A 20802-nucleotide genomic window follows, 5' to 3' on the forward strand; every position below is an offset into this window, starting at 1 on the left:
GAAGGACAGGGAAGTCTGGTGTGCTGCAGTCCATGGAGTTTCAAAGAGTTGGACGTGATTTAGTGACTGAACAACATCAATAATGTTTTCTTTGGAGAAATGTCTATTTAGTTCTGCCCATTTTTCAGTTGGGTTTTTTGATTTTTGTTGTTGTTGAGTTGTATGGGCTGATTGTATATTTTAGAAATTAAGCCCTTGTTGGTTGCAGATATTTTCTCCCACTCCATAGGTTGTCTTAGATTTCGTTTTGCTTATGGTTTCGTTTGCTGTGCAAAAGCTTCTAAGTTTGATTAGGTCCCATTTATTTATTTTTGCTTTTATTTCTGTTGCCTTGGGAGACTGACCTAAAAAAAAATTGGTATGATTTATGTCAGAGAATGTTTTGCCTATGTTTTCTTTTAGGAGTTTTATAGTGTCATGCTTTATGTTTAAGTCTTTAAGCCATTTTGGATTTATTTTTGTGTATGGTGTGAGGATGTTCTAACTTTATTGATTTACATGTGGCCATCGAACTTTCCCAGCACCATTTGCTGACTTTTCCCTGTTCTATATTCTATATTCTTGACTCCTTTGTCAAAGGTTAATTGACATAGGTGTGTGGGTTTATCTGGGCTTTTACTCTGTTCCATTATCCATGTATCTGTTTTTATGCCAGTAGCATTTTGATTACTGTAACTTTGTAGTATCATCCATAGTCTAGGAGAGTTTTGCCACCTGCTTTGTTCTTTTTCCTCAGGATTGCTTTGGCAATTCTGGGTCTTCTATGGTTCCATATACATTTTAGGATTATTTGTTCTAGTTATGTGAAAAATGTCATGAGTAATGGATTGCTTTGGACAGGATGGCTGTTTTCACGATGCTAATTCTTCCCATATAAGAGCATGGATTATCTTTCTATTTCTTTGAATCCTGTTCTTTTTTGTTCATTATAGTTCTCAGCATATAAGTTTTTGATCAGGCTTATTCCTAATCAAATTTAATTTTTATTTAATTTTTTGGTATGATTTTTAAAGGAATTTTTTTTGCATTCCTTTTTTGATATTTCATTGTTAGTGTAAAGAAATGCAACTTATTGTTATATTTGAAGTGTAAGAATCTTTAAAAAGAAGTAGGAAATATACTTTGGCGATCATTTTAAATTCAGAATCCTTGCATGTCTGTTTTTGCTAAATACTTTTTAGTTTTAATTAAGCTTGACTTTGAATGAAAAGAAATAGACATTTGATGTATTCAATTGATCTTCTATTTCACAACTAGATGTCAGTGTTAGCGTACCTGATTACATGTTTCAGGTTGATTATAATGAGGTAATTCAAGAATGACTCACCTATATGAGAAACAGTTCAGAAAAAAATGATAAGGAAAAGAAGAAAAAAAGCAACTTTCCTTATTTCAAAGGAGGCCAGTTAATTTTATATTTACATTCTAAAATGATTTTTCCCCACATTAGCTATGTATGAACAATTTAAACTTTTTGATTTATTTGGTTAGGAAAGGCAGGTAGAGTGTTGTGCTTATACCTTTTACTCCCAACAACCAGAGGTTCTTCCTTGCAGCTTTTCCAGAAAGTGTGATCAGAAAAAGGAGGAAAATAATCACTATTCAAACATGGTGTGTATGTGTGTTTTTTGCCCACTTATTAAGAAACATATTTAAGAGCAGGAATTATGCGTGTAATTCCAGTGACATTTCTAACATTTCACTTCAAAGTCTCTCTTGACATAACTAAATCTGCCTTTTTTTTACTTTAAGGCTCATGTAAATAGGAATATCCTTTCCTTGTAGATCTAATCTGACAATTTTTAAAAATAATTTATGCTATGTTCATCTAATTATACAGTATCTCACCTTTTTTAAAATCTATGCTTCCTGTTAATATTAACAAATATGCAATCCATAATAAACCAGAAATATCATGAATAAAATCCAGGTAAAGCAATAGATCAAAATACTGAAAACATGTCCTTCCCTTCTACTTTCCCAACAGATCCTGTGGATCTCTTTTTCCCCAACCCTCTCCCCTCTGAGAATGACTACTCTTGGACCATTTAAAGTGATAGGGCTCCCTTGGGCAAAATCTACTGAATTATATTTGTTTGGATTTTTAAAACACTTTCAAAATCTGTGTATGTAGCTTAACAAAGATTTTTGGAGGCTATAGATTTAAAGTATATGGTAAGAAATATCAAGACAACTTGTCTTTGGAGCTCAGTTTAAGGTTTTGGTAGAATTGAAAGGCATGGTTTTTAAGAGTATTATTTAAGTAGTTTAACTTTTTCCTTAACACACTCATACCTCAAAACAATTCTGTTTTGAAAAGGCAGGGTGAATTAGTGTCAGGAAGATCTTAGTATGTTTATTTTTCATCATGGAAATAACTTTCTAGGTCATGTGGTAGATTGTAATTTTATTACAGTAAAATATGTGCACACAGTGCATTTGTTTATTGACTTTAAAAATCTATTGTTTTCTGAGAAAGAATTTTTGGTTCATCAGTTTTTGTATCACCACATAAAACATGCCTTTGGCAGTTTTTGTCAGTTTTTATGTCTTCCGGGCACATAATACAAGAACATAAAATTAATTATTGATTGTGGTACAGATTTGGCACATCACTGTGGGTTTTCAATCAGCCTATAAAAAGAGAAAAATCATATCAACTAACCAGGCATTCCCAGCTTGCTGTATATGTAATAGAAATGCAAGCAGGTGGCATCATGCTAATTACAACACTTCCTGTTTAGCAACACAGTGGAATAGTTCAATGAAATTTACTTAATTCCCAGCTCTCTTACAATGATTAGTAGTTGCTTAGTTCTTAACCTTGATTATAAGGTTTGTGATTTTGCAAATTGATTCTTACATACTAATTTTTGTTATTTGTTTAAAAGCCTTCTTCATTTATGTTTCAAGATCTCTCTGATACCTTTGACAAAGATATAATTTAGAACTTAAATTTACTTTATACGAAGGCAGATTAATTATTGGATTTAAACTCAATCAGAGGCAGCTGCCTATGATATTACTAACTGGACCGTGAAGCTTCCAGTGACCTATATACAAGGCAGCAGGGTACCTAGAGAGAGTTGGTCCTAGCCCAGGTTCTTGAGCCTGGTAGTAGACGTGTAGTAAATATTTACTTGGATGCATTTATCCCCTTGTTTCTCTCTGGCATCCTCTTTCCTAGGCCTCAGTGTAGTGTTGTGATTGTTTCTGAGTGTGTGTTTGCTTCCTCTTTGCCCCATCTTCTGTGATCTGGTTTTTATTTCCATGTCCTTGTTACATGCGGCCTAGCTCCTCACATCCTAATGTTTTTCTCTTTAATTTTTTGATATTTGGGCTGCCAAATTTAACTATTAAAAGAAATGGTTATTAAAGAAATAGCTATTTGGAGCTACTATTTAACTTTGTAATACTTTCTCTGATGATTTTCCTAAGACCTCTCCAATACTTTTATTTCAAGAACTCTTCACATTTTCTACTGATTTGGGACAGGGTTTACACATAATTGGGTTTGTATGTGTTCTGAGAAAGAAGTGCAAAGAGGGTGGTAATTGCAAAATACAACAGCAGTTACAAATTTTGACTGCTATTTTAAGACTATACCAAAATTCTCTGAATCTGAAAGCATTATGAAAACGCCTTTCTTCAGCTGCAAGACAGCAATGAAGGAAGACATACACTTGTAATTATTTCTCTTGCTCTTCTTAAGTTCTCTCCTGATCTGTCAAAATTTTTAAATTTTGGTCTGTGAAATTTTTATATTTGGACACAAATTAATTTTTCATTCCATTTAAAAACTTACCAAAGCATTCAAGGAGTGAATTCTGTGATATGTGAGTTACATGTTAATAAAGCTATTAAAAAAAATTTACCTGAAACTTACCAAAACTTACCTAAAAGTATTTCCAGTGGTAGTGGGAAGCACAACTGTATTAATGTTAGAAGATGAGGAACAAATTGTAGTTAATTTCTAAATTTCCAAGCCATTTGACTTTTAAGAATATCTTTCACTTTTATGTTTTTGGTTTAATTTAGGAAAACTTTCCATTTGACTCATAAATGTATACCTTAATGGAGGAAGGAAAGCAAATATGAAACATTTGTCTTATTTTTGGCACCAGAATGTTGTTGAGAGAGATGAACCAGAGGTACATAAATATTCCACTTCCCACCTGGTTCTTCCTGGCTTTGTTGTCGACTGACAACCTGAGATCTGACTAGATAATTGAGGAAGTGAGGAAATGTACTACAAAATTCTGTTATTTTAGCCCTTTTCTATAATGAACAAATTGACCTTCAGGACTTGACATTCTAAGATATTTCGTTTATCATTACAGAAAGCTGTATACCTGCACAAGTGGTGGCTGCTGTTGATGTAAACACTGTTGCTAATGAAGTATACAAGTATAATTTTCCTCACACACAGTTACTGGCCAAGACAATTGAAGTGAGTAACAATTATTATTCTTTTAATAAGTATATAGCAAGTAAAAATGTGATTGAGGAATACTGCAAGATACTGATTTTTGGTGTCTTCATTTGAAGATAAGTCATATATAAATGAAAAGGTTTAGGAGAAGGGAATTAAATTTATATTTTTTAACTCTGTCAGAAGGTAGCATGTAATTTTTTTTCTTTTTTCCTTTTTAAAAATTTCTAGCTTTAGAGAGATAAGATCAGTAATTTGGTCTTGAAAGAATTGAAAAGTAAGCATATACTCTACTTCTAAATGTTTAGTTTTATAATGATATTAAACTTGGCTTAATTCTTAATTTTTAACCAGTACTCAGGTACAGTATGGAGAAGGCAATGGCACCCCACTCCAGTACTCTTGCCTGGAAAATCCATGGACGGAGGAGCCTGGTAGGCTGCAGTCCATTGGGTCGCTAAGAGTCAGACACGACTGAGCGACTTCACTTTCACTTTTCACTTTCATGCATTGGAGAAGGAAATGGCAACCCACTCCAGAGTTCTTGCCTGGAGAATCCCAAGGATGGGGGAGCCTGGTGGGCTGCCGTCTCTGGGGTCGCACAGAGTTGGACACGACTGAAGCGACTTAGCAGCAGCAGCAGGTACAATATATATATAGCAGGAGGGAAAAAAGAGAAAATGAAAAAAAATCATTGGTTATATTATTGGGTTGGCCAAAAAAGTTCATTCAGGTTTTTCTGTAAAGGTGTAGGCAAAAACCGGGATGAATTTTTTGGCCAACCCAATACTTACTGAATGCTACTTAAAAAAAAAATTTTTTTTTTATTTTTAATTGAAGAATAATCACTTTACAATATTGTGTTGGTTTCTGCAATACATCAACATGAATCAGCCATAAGTATACATATGTCCTCTCCCTCTTAAATCTCCCTTCCACCTCTCACTCCATCCCACTCCTCTAGGTTGTCACAGAGCCCCAGTTTGAGTTTGAGTCATACTGTAATTCCACTGGCTATCTATTTTACATATGGCAGTGTATATGTTTCCATGATACTCTCTTCTTGTTGATGCCTGTCAAGGTTAAAGATAGTTTTTTGCTTGTGATGAACTCAGCAGAAGTATTTAATGCATTGTTACTTTCAAAATACAGTGTAATATGAAATTGTGTTTTTTCTCCCAGTCTTATGTTGTGCAAAATTTTACACATATTTCTCATGAAACTGTAATTTATATGCAAGAAACTGTACTCTTTGTGTATAGTTTGAGTTTTGACCAATGTCCATGGGGTTGCAAGACTTGGACAAGACAGCGCACACACACTCACACAACATCCGCTACCCTAAAATGCTCCTAAGTGTCAGTCTCTTACCCAGCCCTAGCAACCACTGATCTGCTTTCAGTCATTACAAATTAAATATTCTATTTCTAGTATACCATAAATAAAATCATGAGTGTAATTTTTCTGAGTGTGACTTCTTTTGTTTAGGGTAATGTTTTTTGCATTGTATCAATCAGTAGTTGCCTCTTCATTACTATTCCATGATATTCTGTATGTACAGGTATTTGTGGAAATTTCATATTGCAAAATGTGTATCCGTTCACATGTTTGACATTTAGATTGTTTCTAGTTTTTGACTATTATAAAAAGGTTGCTGTGAAGATCCATGTATAAGTTTTTGTGTAGACTTTTTTTTTCTTGTGGGTAAATACCGAGGAGTAGAATTGCTGGAGTGTATGATAGACTTCTTTAATTTTATGAGAAAATGCCAACTGTTTCACGTAGTGTTCATACCATTTTATACTCACACAGTCAGTGTTTAAGTGTTTCAGTTATTTTACATCTTTACCAAAAGTTGCTATTGTCAATCTTTTAAATTTTAGCCTCTCTTGTGAGCATACAGTGATATTATGATTTCAATTTGCATTTCCCTGGTGACTAATAATGTTGAGTACTTTTTTATTGGCCATTTCTATGTCTTCTTTGATGAAATTTCTTTTTTACTTTTTTTTTTAATTGGTATGTTTGTGCTTTTTCATACTGTTCATGGGGTTCTCAAGGCAAGAATACTGAAGTGGTTTGCCATTCCCTTCTCCAGTGGACCTAAACTGTGGAAAATTCTGAAAGAGTTGGGAATACCAGACCACCTGATTTGCCTCTTGAGAAATTTGTATGCAGGTCAGCAAGCAACAGTTAGAACTGGACATGGAACAACAGACTGGTTCCAGATAGGAAAAGGAGTACGTCAAGGCTGTATATTGTCACCCTGCTTATTTAACTTATATGCAGAGTACATCATGAGAAACGCTGGACTGGAAGAAGCACAAGCTGGAATCAAGATTGCCGAGAGAAATATCAATAACCTCAGATATGCAGATGACACAACCCTTATGGCAGAAAGCGAAGAAGAACTAAAGAGCCTCTTGATGAAAGTGAAAGAGGAGAGTGAAAAAGTTGGCTTAAAGCTCAACATTCAGAAAACTAAGATCATGGCATCTGGTCCCATCAGTTCATGGGAAATAGATGGGGAAACAGTGGAAACAGTGTCAGACTTTATTTTGGGGGGCTCCAAAATCACTGCAGATGGTGACTGCAGCCATGAAATTAAAAGATGCTTGCTCTTTGGAAGAAAAGCTATGACCAACCTAGACAGCATATTCAAAAGCAGAGACATTACTTTGCCAGCAAAGGTCCTTCTAGTCAAGGCTATGGTTTTTCCAGTAGTCATGTATGGATATGAGAGTTGAACTATAAAGAAAGCTGAGTGCCAAAGAATTGACGCTTTTGAGTTGTGGTGTTGGAGAAGACTCTTGAGAGTTCCTTGGACTGCAAGGAGATCCAACCAGTCCATCCTAAAGGAGATCAGCCCTGAGTGTTCATTGGAAGGTCTGATGTTGAAGCTGAAACTCCAATACTTCGGCCACCTGATGCAAAGAACTGACTCATTAGGAAAGACCCTGATGCTGGGAAAGATTGAAGGCGAGAGGAGAAGGGGATGACAGAGGATGAGATGGTTGGATGGCATCACCGACTCAATGGACATGAGTTTGGATAAACTCCAGGAGTTGGTGATGGACAGGGAGGCCTGACGTGCTACAGTCCATAGGGCTGCAAAGGGTTGGACACGACTGAGCAACTGAACTGAACTGAACTGATATTTGTGCTATTATCATTTAGTTTTAAGAAATGTTGACATTTTCTGGTTTCACATTGTTTGTCATAAATATTTTCTTCAATTCTGTAATTTGTCTTTCCTTAACTGTGTTCACGAAGTGCAGGAGTTACTTGTCTTTTTTTTCTCTTTTATGGGACAGTTTTTCTGTCTTGTGAAGTCTTTGTTTACTCCATTTTTTCCTGTTAGTTTTATAGCTTTGGCTTTTACATTTAGGTTTATGACCCATTTAAATGGTTACGTTTTGTGTGTGGTCTCAGGTAGGAGTAATTTTCTTTTTTAAGTGCGTATAAAATTATCCTAACACCATTTTCTGAAAAGACTATCCTTTCCACAAATTCTTTGACATCTTTGTTAAAAAATAGCAGATCATATGTGTGTGAGTAAATTTCTGAATTCTCTCTTCAGTAGTATCTATGTTTTTATCCTTATATCAATAACACACTATTGTTTATTGTATCTTTATAATATGTATTAAATTCAGGCAGTGTAAGTTCTCAAAATTCTGAATTTATTTTTTAAGATTATTTTGGCTACTCTCTGATTTACATTTCTGTATAAATTTCAGAATCAGCTTGCCAATTTCTACCTAAAAAAGGTATTTTGATTGAAATTTCAGTGAGGGGTTTTGGAAGAACTGATCTCTTCATAAAATAATCTTCCGGTTTATGAATATGGTATCTCTCTTCACTTATTTAGGTCTTTATTAATTTGTATCAGCTATATTTTATAGTATTTAGTTAATATTTTGTAATATTTATTAACCTGGTATCCTGTAACTTTGCTATATTGACTTATTAGTTCTGATAATCTTAATGTTGATTTTTTAGGATTTTTAACATATACAGTTCTATTGTCTGAGGAAAAAAAGTTATACTTTTCCCTTCCAGCCAGTATGACTTTTTCCTTGTCTTATTGCATTGTCTAGGACCTTCTTTACAATGTTGAATAAAAAGTGTGACATTGGACATTCCTGCCTTCTGCCAGATATTAGGGGAGAATTATTTAGTCATTTATCATTTAACATCTTAGATGTTAGTTGTATATTTTTCATGTATTACATGTTTAGAGGAACATGGATATTTAGAAGCAGGTGAAGAAAGGAGAAGAAGACTGGCAAAGAGGTTGGAGGAGAAATAGGTCTTGGAGTTTTAAGTGTCAAAGTAGGAGAGAATTTCAAAAACAAGAGAAGAATTGGTCAGAGAGATGGCAGTAGCTTTAGAAACTGGCTTTTTAAAAAAAAAAAAAAATTTAAATGCTTCTGTGAGAGGAACCGGGAAATAGATGAGGAAACAGTGGAAACAGTGTCAGACTTTATTTTTCTGGGCTCCAAAATCACTACAGATGGTGACTGCAGCCATGAAATTAAAAGACGCTTACTCCTTGGAAGGAAAGTTATGACCAACCTAGATAGCATATTCAAAAGCAGAGACATTACTTTGCCAACAAAGGTCTGTCTAGTCAAGGCTATGGTTTTTCCTGTGGTCATGTATGGATGTGAGAGTTGGACTGTGAAGAAGGCTGAGCGCTGAAGAATTGATGCTGTTGAACTGTGGTGTTGAGAAGACTCTTGAAAGTCCCTTGGACTGCAAGGAGGTACAACCAGTCCATCCTAAAGGAGATCAGTCCTGGGTGTTCATTGGAAGGACTGATGCTAAAGCTGAAACTCCAGTACTTTGGCCACCTCATGCGAAGAGTTGACTCATTTGAAATACTCTGATGCTGGGAGGGATTGGGGGCAAGAGGAGAAGGGGATGACAGAGGATGAGATGGCTGGATGGCATCACTGACTCGATGGACGTGAGTCAGAGTGAACTCCTGGAGTTGGTGATGGACAGGGAGGCCTGGCGTGCTGCAATTCGTGGGGCCGCAAAGAGTCGGACATAACTGAGCGACTGATCTGATCTGATCTGATGAGGGGAACCGGGAGACACAGGTTTGATCTCTGTGTCGGGAACATCCCCTGGAGGAGGAAATGGCAGCCCACTCCAGTATTCTTGCCTGGGAAATCCCATGGACAGAGGAGTCTAGCGGGCTACAGCCCATGGGGTCGCAACGAGTCGGACATGACTGAAGCGACTGAGTATGAGCATGCCTTTTATTAAGTTGAGGAAATTTCCTTTTATTTCATTTTCTAAGAATTTGTATTATGAATGAATAGGTTTTGAATTTTGTCAAAAACTTTTTTTTCATCATTTAACACGATTATATAATTTGCCCTTTTATTCTGTTAATATGGCAATCATATCAACTCCTTTTTTGAATGTTAAGTCAATATTGCATTCCTAGGGTAAATCTGACTTTTTTATGATATAGAATCAGTTTTATGTTAAACTGCATCATAGTTGCTAATATTTTATTAAATATTTTTACATTTATCTTTGTAGGTGACTTTTGTACTTTCCTCATAAAATATTTGTGTGGTTTTGATATTAGGGCAATATCAATACTAGCTTTATATTGGGCTGAAAGTTTATTTGGGTTTTCTGTAAAATGGTATGGAAAAACTCAAATGAACTTTTTGGCCAACCCGGTTGGCTTCACAAACTCTTATTTTCTCTAAAAGTCTGTGAAGAACAAGTATTAGATCTTCTATAAATAATAGCATTTCATCAGTGGAGCCATCTGGACCTGTAGTTTTCTTTGTGGGAAGGTTTTTAATTATGAGTAAAGTGTCTGCCTACAATGTGGGAGACCTGGGTTTGATCCCTGGGTCAGGAAGATCCTCTGGAGAAGGTAATGGCAACCCACTCCAGTACTCTTGCCTTTTAAATTATGAGTTTATTTATCTGTTATAAGACTATTGAGGCTTTCTATTTATTTTTCATTCCATTTTGGAAATTTGTGTCTTTGAAGAAATTTATCTTTAATTTGTCAAGCATATTGACATAATGTTGTTCATATTTCCTTATTTCCATTGTTTATCATTCCTCATGTTAGTAATTTTTATCTTTTCTGTTTTTTCCTCTACTACTAAAGCTAGAGCCTTACCAAATTTATTGCTTTTTTCAAGTAAACAGGTTTAGATGGAATTGATTTTATCTATTATTCATTTGTACTATTTCACTAATTTCTACTCATCTTTTTTGTTCTTTTCTACTTTGTGTTTAATTTACTCTCTGTTACACTGCTTGTTTTGGGACTTTAGATGATTGACTTGAGTTTGTGTTTCTTTTTTAATGCAAATATAGAATGTCGTACATTTTCTTAAATTTCAGCTAGAAATCACAAATTTTCATATGTCTTATGTTCATTTTCATTCAGCTCAAAGTATTTTCTAATTTCCCCTCTGATTTTGTCTTTGGCTTATGTGTTAATTTGTAAGAATGGCTCTAAAATTTCCAAATATTTAGGAATTTTTCAGATATCTTTCTGTTACTGATTTCTCGTTTCTGTTTTATTTTGTATTTTGGTGTCATACTGTGTATGATTTTAGTTATTTTAAATTGGTTGAGACTTGTGTTATGGCCCAGAATTCACTCTGTCTAGTGAATGCTTTGTGTCCTGTTGGAAAGAATGTGTATTCTGTTTTTGTTGAGTGGACATTTATAAATGTCATTTGGGTCAAGTTAGTTGATAGTATTGTCAGTTTTTCTGTATCCTTACTGACTTTTTCCTATCAATTGCTGAGAGAATGTTATAATATCCAAGCACAACTGTGAATGTCTATTAACTCCTTTTAGTTTTTGCTTCATTTTATCCAGAGCTCTTTTATTAAGTGTATATGCTTTATGATTGTTTTCTTGATTAATTGACCTGTTTATCATTATGAAATATTCCTCTTTATCCCTCAGAATTATTTCTTGTTCTGAAGTCTACTTTCTTGATATTAATATAGCTTCTTAAATTAATATAACTTCTGCTTTCTTATGGTTAGTGTTTGTATGCATATATTTTATCCATCCTTTTAATTGTGCCTCTTTTTCTGGCTGTGCCATGTGGCTTGCTAGATCTTAGTTCCCAGACCAGAAATTGAATCTGTGCCCTTGACAGTGAAAGTGCAGAGTCGTAACCACTGGACCACCAGAGAATTCCCAGTCCTTGCATTTCAATTAGATTTATTATAAGATCCCTTCATATTCACTGAGACTGTTCATTTTTAGTCTATTCTACTCCGTTTGCTTTGTTTTAGAAGCACACTATATTGCTGTATCTTTAAGAGGTTATTTTTGATATGTAACTGTTCATTTTAGATATTTTTCATTTCTAGAAGTTTCAATTAATTCTTTTTTATGTTCTTGTCTCCTTATAATATTTTCATTTTCCTTTAAGTATTTGAACAAATTAATGATATTTATAATGACTGTTTTAAAATCTTTGTTAATTCCAGCATGTCATTGTTGGGTTTGTTTCTATTGATGGATTCTTCCTCCATTCACCCCCATTTGTTATGGGTCACATTATCTTGTTTAATTAGCATTGTAGTAGTTTTTTATTGGGAGCCTAACATTGTACATTTTACATTTTTGAGTGCTGGAGTTTACCGTAATCTTTTAAAGACTGTTGGATTTTGTTCTCAGAAGCAGTTAATTTCAGATCATCTTGATTCTTTTTGAGGCTTATTTTAAGCATTTCAGAGTGTGTGTGGAGTAGCCTTTACTGTAAGGGTAGTCTAATCTTTGGAGAAGGCAGTGGCACCCCACTCCAGTACTTTTGCCTGGAAAATCCCATTGATGGAGGAGCCTGGAAGGCTGCAGTCCATGGGGTCGCTGAGGGTCAGACACGACTAAGCAACTTCACTTTCATGCATTGGAGAAGGAAATGGCAACCCACTCCAGTGTTCTTGCCTGGAGAATCCCAGGGACGGGGGAGCCTGGTGGGCTGCCGTCTAGGGGGTCACACAGAGTCGGACATGACTGAAGTGACTTAGCAGCAGCAGCAGTCTAATCTTACTATTAATATGCGACCTTTCTTTGATTGCTAGCTATTGGGTGTCCAATGTTCTCAACTAGGTTGTGGTGGTAACTCAAATGATCTCTTGCCCTGAGATCTGGGAACTTTTTTGGCTTACAGCTTCCCAATAATGGTTCTTTTCCTGGAAGTTGGTCTGTCAAGCATTTTGCCTGATAGATGCACAGGTATGCTCAGCAGGACACTCAAAGGGAGTGTTATGCAGATTTCTGTATTTCATTACTTATGCAGCTTCTTTTAGTGTGGTAGTCTTGCTCTGCAAATTCTAGTCACCTTGACCTTGAATGCCAGTGTCTCTCTTCAACACATTTTCTTTCCCAGGTACAGTGTGAGTGTCCTTTCCCTTCACTGCTGTGTGGAAATTATCTCCAGGTAGAAAGTCTAATTATCTTCAACTTTTTTTTTTTGTCTTTTTCCAAGGAATGGTAGTCCTATCTGCCTGTGGTCCAATATCTGAAAATAGTTATTACATTTCTCCCAGTTTTCTAGTTAATTTATAGAAGGAAAGTAAGTCTCTTAGAATTTACTCCCTCCAGACAGAAGCAAAAGTCTCACAAATTTTATTTAAGTAAGATACAATTCATTATACCATGAAGTCCACCACTTTAAAGTGTATACTTTTAGCATTTTTCTTTTTTCATTTACTGACAAAGTTGTGTAAAGATTGCCACTTTCTAATTCTAGTCCGTTCTCATCCCTGTAAAAAGTAATCTGGTGCCCATTAGCAGTGACTCCCATTTCTCCCTCCCTCCAGGCCCTGGAAGCCACTAATCTACTTTCTGCCTCTATGGATTTGACTTTTCTAGGCATTTCATGTAAATGGGATCATATAATACGTGGCCCTTTTTTGTCTGGGTTCTTGCGTGTCAGTGCTTCGTTTCCCTTAATGGCTGAATAATATTCCATTATATGGATGTACCACATTTTGTGTATCCAACAGGTTTGTCTTAAGCTTTCTTTTAGCTGGATATGAAATAGGGCCATTTCCTGGCTCTGTGATTGGGTATTTACAAGATAAAAGTCATCTATTTATGTGTTGAAGAACATCTGTCACTGATATTGAGAACAGAATATTTTTCTGCACGGGCCTCATCGAGAGAAGTACTACGGGTATAACATCATCTTTCCAGTAACTGGTAGAGTGCACTTCATGAACATCATGGCAAACTGCACTAAGTCTGCCAGTCTCATCATGGATGTAGGGCAGAAGTAAATACAGGGTCAGGAGAAACATAGCTGCTGAAAAGTAACTGGTTTGACTCATATGTAGGCAATCTGCATTTAGGTTCCAAAATTTCTGTGACATAGATTATGATAGCAAAATTTATTTTATTTAAAAAAGTTGCATCTAAGTTTAAATTTAATGTAAATGTTTAAAAGTTGATGCAGCCAAATATCCAATTCAGCAAGGGTTTTCTCCCACTGAACAAAATATGAAACAACAACACAATCTCAGTAAAGCACCCATTACGTTTGATGACTTAACCTTTTTTCTTTTTTACCTTCTAAGGGAAACTGTGAGACACTTTACATATTTGGGGTTCCCAACTACATGCCAGAAGAAATTTTGGGGCATTTGGAGTAATATATATGTAACCATTTTTCTAGCGATAGCTCTATTTCAATACTAGTTTTAATAGATGATAATAAGTCATATTATCTGCATATGAAATAAGAATACTAGGGAGAGGAAAGAATGGAGATAGGTACCTCCCACTCATTTGAGAAGAGAGAATCAGTTCATTAAAACCATGTCTATGAGAAAAAAGTCGATGTGCCTTCCTACAGCTGTTAGTCTCTTCTTGGATGTTCTCTTCAGCCCTGTTCTGTAATGGAAAGAGTGTGTCATGTCCAGATCACATGTATCAGAAGTACATTGAGGGTCATGCTTAAAAAGTAGTTGGAAGTTTAATGGAGAACTTAGGAGTAATGAGAGACTTAAGAGATTTTAAGTTTCATAAGCGGGAGGAGAAGGGGACGACAGAGGATGAGATGGCTGGTTGGCATCACCGACTCAATGGACATGAGTTTGAGTGAACTTCAGGAGTTGGTGATGGACAGGGAGGCCTGGTGGGCTGCAGTCCATGGGGTCACAAAGAGTCGGCCATGACTGAGTGACTGAACTGAACTGAACTGAAAACAACATATTCTGATCAACTGAAATTTGAGAACATTGACTTCATGCAAGTTATTGAGCCCTTAGAGGAACACAGATATGCCTGAGAACTAGTCTTTACCTGCAGAAACTTACTGCTTAGTGCAGAAGTTGGACTTGTGAACAGTTTTCTTTGGGACTTCTGATTGAATGTGACAAAGACAAGATATTTCTATTCTAAAATTATATTTCTTTTCCTAATAGAAATAAGAGAAAAGAGGGGATGGGAAACCATTATGAATGAAAATAGGATTTAAACAGAAACCAAAACAAAAAAGAAAACTGAGAAAAATAATGTCAGATGTAGTGGCACTAAGACACAGTGAATGAAGATGGCAAAGTTGCATTCAATTTAGATCTCTCTGTGCGTCATGCAGCTTTGAGAAGGACAAGGGAGGAGACAAAGCAGACCCAGCAATTGTTTGTTCAAAGTGAAGAGAAGAGACATTAAAACATTCCGAATCACTGGGCTGAAAACATCACTGCAAGCTCTGCAGACTTCTTGCTCATTCTAAATGTGAGAACATGGTTAAGGACAGAGGCATGGTCTTAAGTTAGAGAGCTTTCTGGGTTCTTCCCAGAAACTGCAGTGACAAAGTACCTACTCTTTCTTTCATCTTTTCAGCAAATTTCTAGATTCAAGTGATCTCCATTAAAAAAATATATATCAGATCAGATCAGTCACTCAGTCGTGTCGGACTCTTTGCGACCCCATGAATCACAGCATGCCAGGCCTCCCTGTCCATCACCAACTCCCAGAATTCACTGAGACTCATGTCCATCGAGTATTAGTAATTAGAAAGGAGCCTTTGAGGCTATGCTGATAGAGTACTTTTTGAAGGAAGGAAGTAACATAAACAAGCAGAATATTTACAGAAAAATTGTATGAAGAAGCAGAAGAAAATTACAAACACACATCTCCATTAGTTTGAAACCTTAAATAAAACTTGGTATCTTCAGGAACTCAAATAAATGTATTGTTGTTCAGTCACAGTCATGCCCGATTCTTTGCAACCCCATGGACTGTAGTGTGCCAGGCTTCCCTGTCCTTCACCATCTCCCAGAGTTTGCTCAAACTCTTGTCCGTTGAATCAGTGGTGCCATTCAATCATTTCTTCCTCTGTTGTCCCCTTCTCCTCCTGCCTTCAATCTTTCCCAGCATAAGGGTCTTTTCTAAGGAGTCGGCTCTGTGCATCAGGTGGCCAAAGTATTGGAGCTTCATTCAAAAGCGATAATAAGACAATAGACTTGAAAACTATCAGTGGTCTGGGAAGAAGAAAAAAAGATGAGAAAAATAAAACCATTATAGAAATAAAAGCTATGTCAGAGTGGCAAACAAAAGACAGCAAAACAAACGGGGCAAAAGCATTAACAGAAGTAAATGAAAAACATTCCTGAAATAAAACCTCCAACAATTCATGAAGTATTACCTGTGAACCCTTATTGAAAAAAATGATTCAGTCACTTAATCTACTAAGCAAGAGATGAATCAGAGTGGAAAACCCAGAAATAAAGCTGCCATGTTAGGAAGGAAATTATGGTCAGGAAGCAAGGTGAGAGTGTCATAAATCTTTGCAGTGTAAAAATACTATAATTGGAGTAGGACGGGAAAGTGAGACTCAAAAAATATGTCTGTTCTTTGAAAGATAAATGAAGCTTTAGGTTTTTAGGACATTATTTCATGTTGTTGTCAGGAGCTCAGCTGAGCTGTCAGGGATCAGAGTAGCTGATTAAAGCAACAAGGCAAAAGTGAAAGAGTGAAGCCTTAGTTACTTGCTATAGAGAAGATGTCTATGCCCTGCCCCCTGTTGTGTTTCCCTAGGGTGCAGCACCCTGCTGGGAAGTTGAGTGGATCAGCAGACATGGGAGTCAGCTAACAGTTGAGGGAGCCCCTGGTATTGGAGGAGAGAGTGAGATTTGCTGGGTATAGTCATAGCAAGAGAAATAACTTCCAGGGCTCCTCTTCCTCCCAGAAGGAGGCCTTGGCAGAAATAGATGGCGGCTGAAGAGGACTCTGTGCCCACAGACAGAGAGACCTTGGAATGCAAATAAGTGAAGAGCATGACCTTCCAGGGGGCCGGAGACCTTGCACTTGCTCTCAGAGACTGCCAGGCACTGGCCTTCCACAAAGTCTGGAGTGGGGAGGATGACTTTGCCCAGCACCTGCTGGGTGAAGCCTTTGTCACGGCGATGTGGTCAGGCCTGAAAAGTGCATGTATGTTTTTAACCAAGAACAGGACAGTTACAAAGATAATTGGTAATAAAACTAAAATCTGGTATTTATCTAGATCAGATCAGTCGCTCAGTCGTGTCTGACTCTTTGCGACCCCATGAATTACAGCACACCAGGCCTCCCTGTCCATCACCAACTCCCGGAGTTCACCCAGACTCACATCCATTGAGTAGTGATGCCATCCAGCTGTCTCATCCTCTGTCGTGCCCTTCTCCTCCTGCCCCCAATCCCTCCCAGCATCAGAGTCTTTTCCAATGAGTCAACTCTTCGCATGAGGTGGCCAAAGTACTGGAGTTTCAGCTTTAGCATCAGTCCTTCCAAAGAAATCCCAGGGCTGATCTCCTTCAGAATGGACTGGTTGGATCTTGCAGTCCCTTGCAGTCCAAGGGACTCTCAACAGTCTTCTCCAACACCACAGTTCAAAAGCATCAATTCTTCAGCGCTCAGCCTTCTTCACAGTCCAACTCTCACATCCATACATGACCACAGGAAAAACCATAGCCCTGACTAGATGAACCTTTGTTGGCAAAGTAATGTCTCTGCTTTTGAATATGCTCTCTAGGTTGGTCATAACTTTCCTTCCAAGGAGTAAGCATCTTTTAATTTCATGGCTGCAGTCACCATCTGTAGTGATTTTGGAGCCCAGAAAAATAAAGTCTGACACTGTTTCCACTGTTTCCCCATCTATTTCCCATGTAGTGATGGGACCGGATGCCATGATCTTCGTTTTCTGAATGTTGAGCTTTAAGCCAACTTTTTCACTCTCCCCTTTCACTTTCATCAAGAGGCTTTTTAGTTCCTCTTCACTTTCTGCCATAAGGGTGGTGTCATTTGCATATCTGAGGTTATTGATATTTCTCCCGCTAATCTTGATTCCAGCTTGTGTTTCTTCCAGTCCAGCATTTCTCATGATGTACTCTGCATATAAGTTAAATAAGCAGGGTGACAATATACAGCCTTGATGTACTCCTTTTCCTATTTGGAACCAGTCTGTTGTTCCATGTCCAGTTCTAACTATTGCTTCCTGACCTGCATACAAATTTCTCAAGAGGCAGATCAGGTGGTCTGGTAGTCCCATCTCTTTCAGAATTTTCCACAGTTTATTGTGATCCACACAGTCAAAGGCTTTGGCATAGTCAATAAAGCAGAAATAGATGCTTTTCTGGAACTCTTTTGCTTTTTCCATGATCCAGCGGATGTTGGCAATTTGATCTCTGGTTCCTCTGCCTTTTCTAAAACCAGCTTGAACATCAGGAAGTTCACGGTTCACATATTGCTGAAGCCTGGCTTGGAGAATTTTGAGCATTACTTTACTAGCGTGTGAGATGAGTGCAATTGTGCAGTAGTTTGAGCATTCTTTGGCATTGCCTTTCTTTGGGACTGAAATGAAAACTGACCTTTTCCAGTCCTGTGGCCACTGCTGAGTTTTCCAAATTTGCTAGATAGGATATGGAAAATTACTAGTTACTGCAGTATAAGTATGTGAGCTGAAAACTTGCTGGGTTTGTGCATCGTTGTATTCCCAGACCTATCACAGTGCTTAGCATATTATAGATACTCTGAAATATTGGTGAGTTAGATTATGAACATCATCTAATGAACTACATATTGTGCCTAGAAAATGGAAAAATGCCAGGCATAACAGATATTTCAGAACTGATATTAGATAAGATCTGTCTAAAGGCAAAATGTATTTATGAGTCATAGAAAATTGCTTTATAATGGGGATTAATACAATGATCAAGAAAGTTCTGTTCTTGAATAAAACATGTAATTTTGAACAAATTATTCATGAACAAAACATCAGAGTTCATAGGGCAGAAAATAGTATGAAATATCCACTCAGTAAGTTTTTATTGAAGATTTACCATGTGCCACAATATTTTAGTTCTCTTTAGATTAACAATAAATTCACTAAAACAGTCAAAAGTTGTTGTTTACTAATCTACCGATTTCTTCCTAAAGTTTAAATGAAAATTAAGTGTAAGAATGACCAGGAAGCTTTTTGAGAAGAGAAGTAATAACACAAGTAGTATGACAAAGTTGCTCATCAACACTCAATAAATGAAGTACTGCATGAAGTTGATCTAATGTTTTCTGACAGCAAAGATTTTTTTTTTTAACTTGAATGCTCTAGTTATGAAAAAAGAATAGATTTCCATTAGTGTTATTATAAAATATCAAATTACTAGAGTTAATCCATGCATCTCTGTAACTACTTTCTTGAATCCTGTCACATACACTGACTTAGATTGCTAAATTAAAGATAGTTGTGAATGGTTTATTGAGTGATTATGTTTTGCATAACTTCTCTGTCATTTGGGTTGTGCTATTAAAAAAAAATCACCCTTTCCAAAAATCCTTTAAAATTGTAATTTTATATGTCTAATTGCAGGTATTGAGTTATTAAGTGTTTACTTCTTTTAGGTTCTAGATTTAGGATGCTCCTAATGTTAAAAGTTGTTGTTTGTTTTTTATTTTAATTTTAGGAATTTAGCTTTAATCAGTCTACAGTCAGTTGTGAAGTCAATAAGTTGCTTTTATTAACAGCCCTGTGCTAACTAGCTCTGTAACTTAAGTACCTGTGATAATGGTACTGCTCTGCCCCAGGTTTCGTGATGCAGTTTGAGTGTATGATTTTCAGATTGTTTTCTTTAGAACTCTGGGTTCTAGAGATGCTTTGGGAACTTTCCACTATTTTATTTTCATTTCATTTTTCATATACATCGTAAACTACTTTTAAAAGCCTGTGATTTAAAAACAATAGACATGTACATTCAAACTTTAATACAATAGAGACAACTGATGTGTTCAACAAGTTAACTCTTTTCAGAACTCAGAATAAAGCTTTCCCTGCTTTTTTCATGAACTGGAACTTCTTGGAAATGTAACTAGGAATGTTGGGATTCTGGGCTTGTTGCTTTAAATTTCTGGCTAACAGTATATGCTAACAGAGCCTAATGAGAATTGGCCAAACCCATGATTTGTATTTCTCTGTATTTGTCTTCTGATACTGTATATAAAGGAGCAAAACAGTACATCTTAAAACTGCTTAGCCCAGTAGGCATTGTTTGGTTCATCTTGTTTATAATCTTTTGAGGTGCTTTGACTACACACAACTGTAAAACAGTATGCAGACATCGGAAAGTGGGACCCTTGTCTGTTTGGTGATATACTGACAGAGACAGACAGGAGAGAAGTGGTGACTGGTCAATACATCGCATTTTGTAAATAAATAATATTAATAGAAAGGTGTTAATAATTCTCTAGATCTTTTGCTGAAATTCATTATGAAATAAAGTTCTCCATGTTTGATTCCTGAAATCACAGCAGTCTTAATTAGACTTGAGGTATCATAGAGGCATGAAATGCTTAGGATCTAACTTTCCAGCTCTGCTTGGGCTGGTCCTAGGGTTTGGCGGAAGTCACTTAATCTTTTATAGCTTCAGCTTATTGCTCCACTTCCTTCACAAAATCTCTTTGGAAAGTTAGTTTAACTGAAGTTTATTTTAAAAGTATTAAATGTTTTATAAACTTTTAAGTGTTATAAATAAGCAGTCACAATTTCTGATATATTTAGTTGTAGTTAGCATGTTTCCTTTTTCCCCCTTCTACGCATGTTTTTATATTCTTTCCCCCCAACCCCAAATATTCATTCCTTAGGGCATTACACTAGAAGAATTTGACAGATTATCTTTCAATATGATTTTAATGAGCCCACCCTGTCAGCCCTTCACAAGGTATGTATAATATATATTTCTCTGTTACGAAGAATACTTTTGAAAGATTCATTAAATCAAATATACTATAATTTCAGGCACGGACACTATAAAGTCCGTTCGCTGCATTTCCCTAGTCTTGAAATTTTTCATGCATAATTCTCTTTCTCTATGCACATT

The 20802-nt window shown here is 36.4% G+C and overlaps 1 protein-coding gene across 14 annotated transcripts in view; it reads left to right on the plus strand.

The window, feature by feature from the left end:
- Positions 1 to 20802, plus strand: part of TRDMT1 (tRNA aspartic acid methyltransferase 1) — a 52749-nt gene that overhangs the window by 15419 nt on the left and 16528 nt on the right. For 6 of the 14 annotated variants that reach the window (XR_015139583.1, XR_015139584.1, XM_086334171.1 and 3 more), the window contains exons 2-3: positions 4341 to 4450; positions 20567 to 20643. The exons of 1 other annotated variant lie outside the window; for it this stretch is intronic. Coding sequence is in view for 9 of the 13 variants with exons in the window: in XM_086334171.1 (XP_086190297.1) it covers positions 4341 to 4450; positions 20567 to 20643 (187 nt within the window). In the remaining 4 variants the exon portion in view is untranslated. The remainder of the gene's footprint in view (positions 1 to 4340; positions 4451 to 20566; positions 20644 to 20802) is intronic. 7 more of the 14 variants (XR_015139585.1, XM_086334174.1, XM_086334180.1 and 4 more) reach the window with 2 other exon arrangements.

This window comes from Bos grunniens, chromosome 13, assembly GCF_055505025.1.
Source record: "Bos grunniens cultivar Pamir isolate PY7600 chromosome 13, Bosgru_T2T1.0, whole genome shotgun sequence".
Lineage (NCBI taxonomy): Eukaryota > Metazoa > Chordata > Mammalia > Artiodactyla > Bovidae > Bos > Bos grunniens.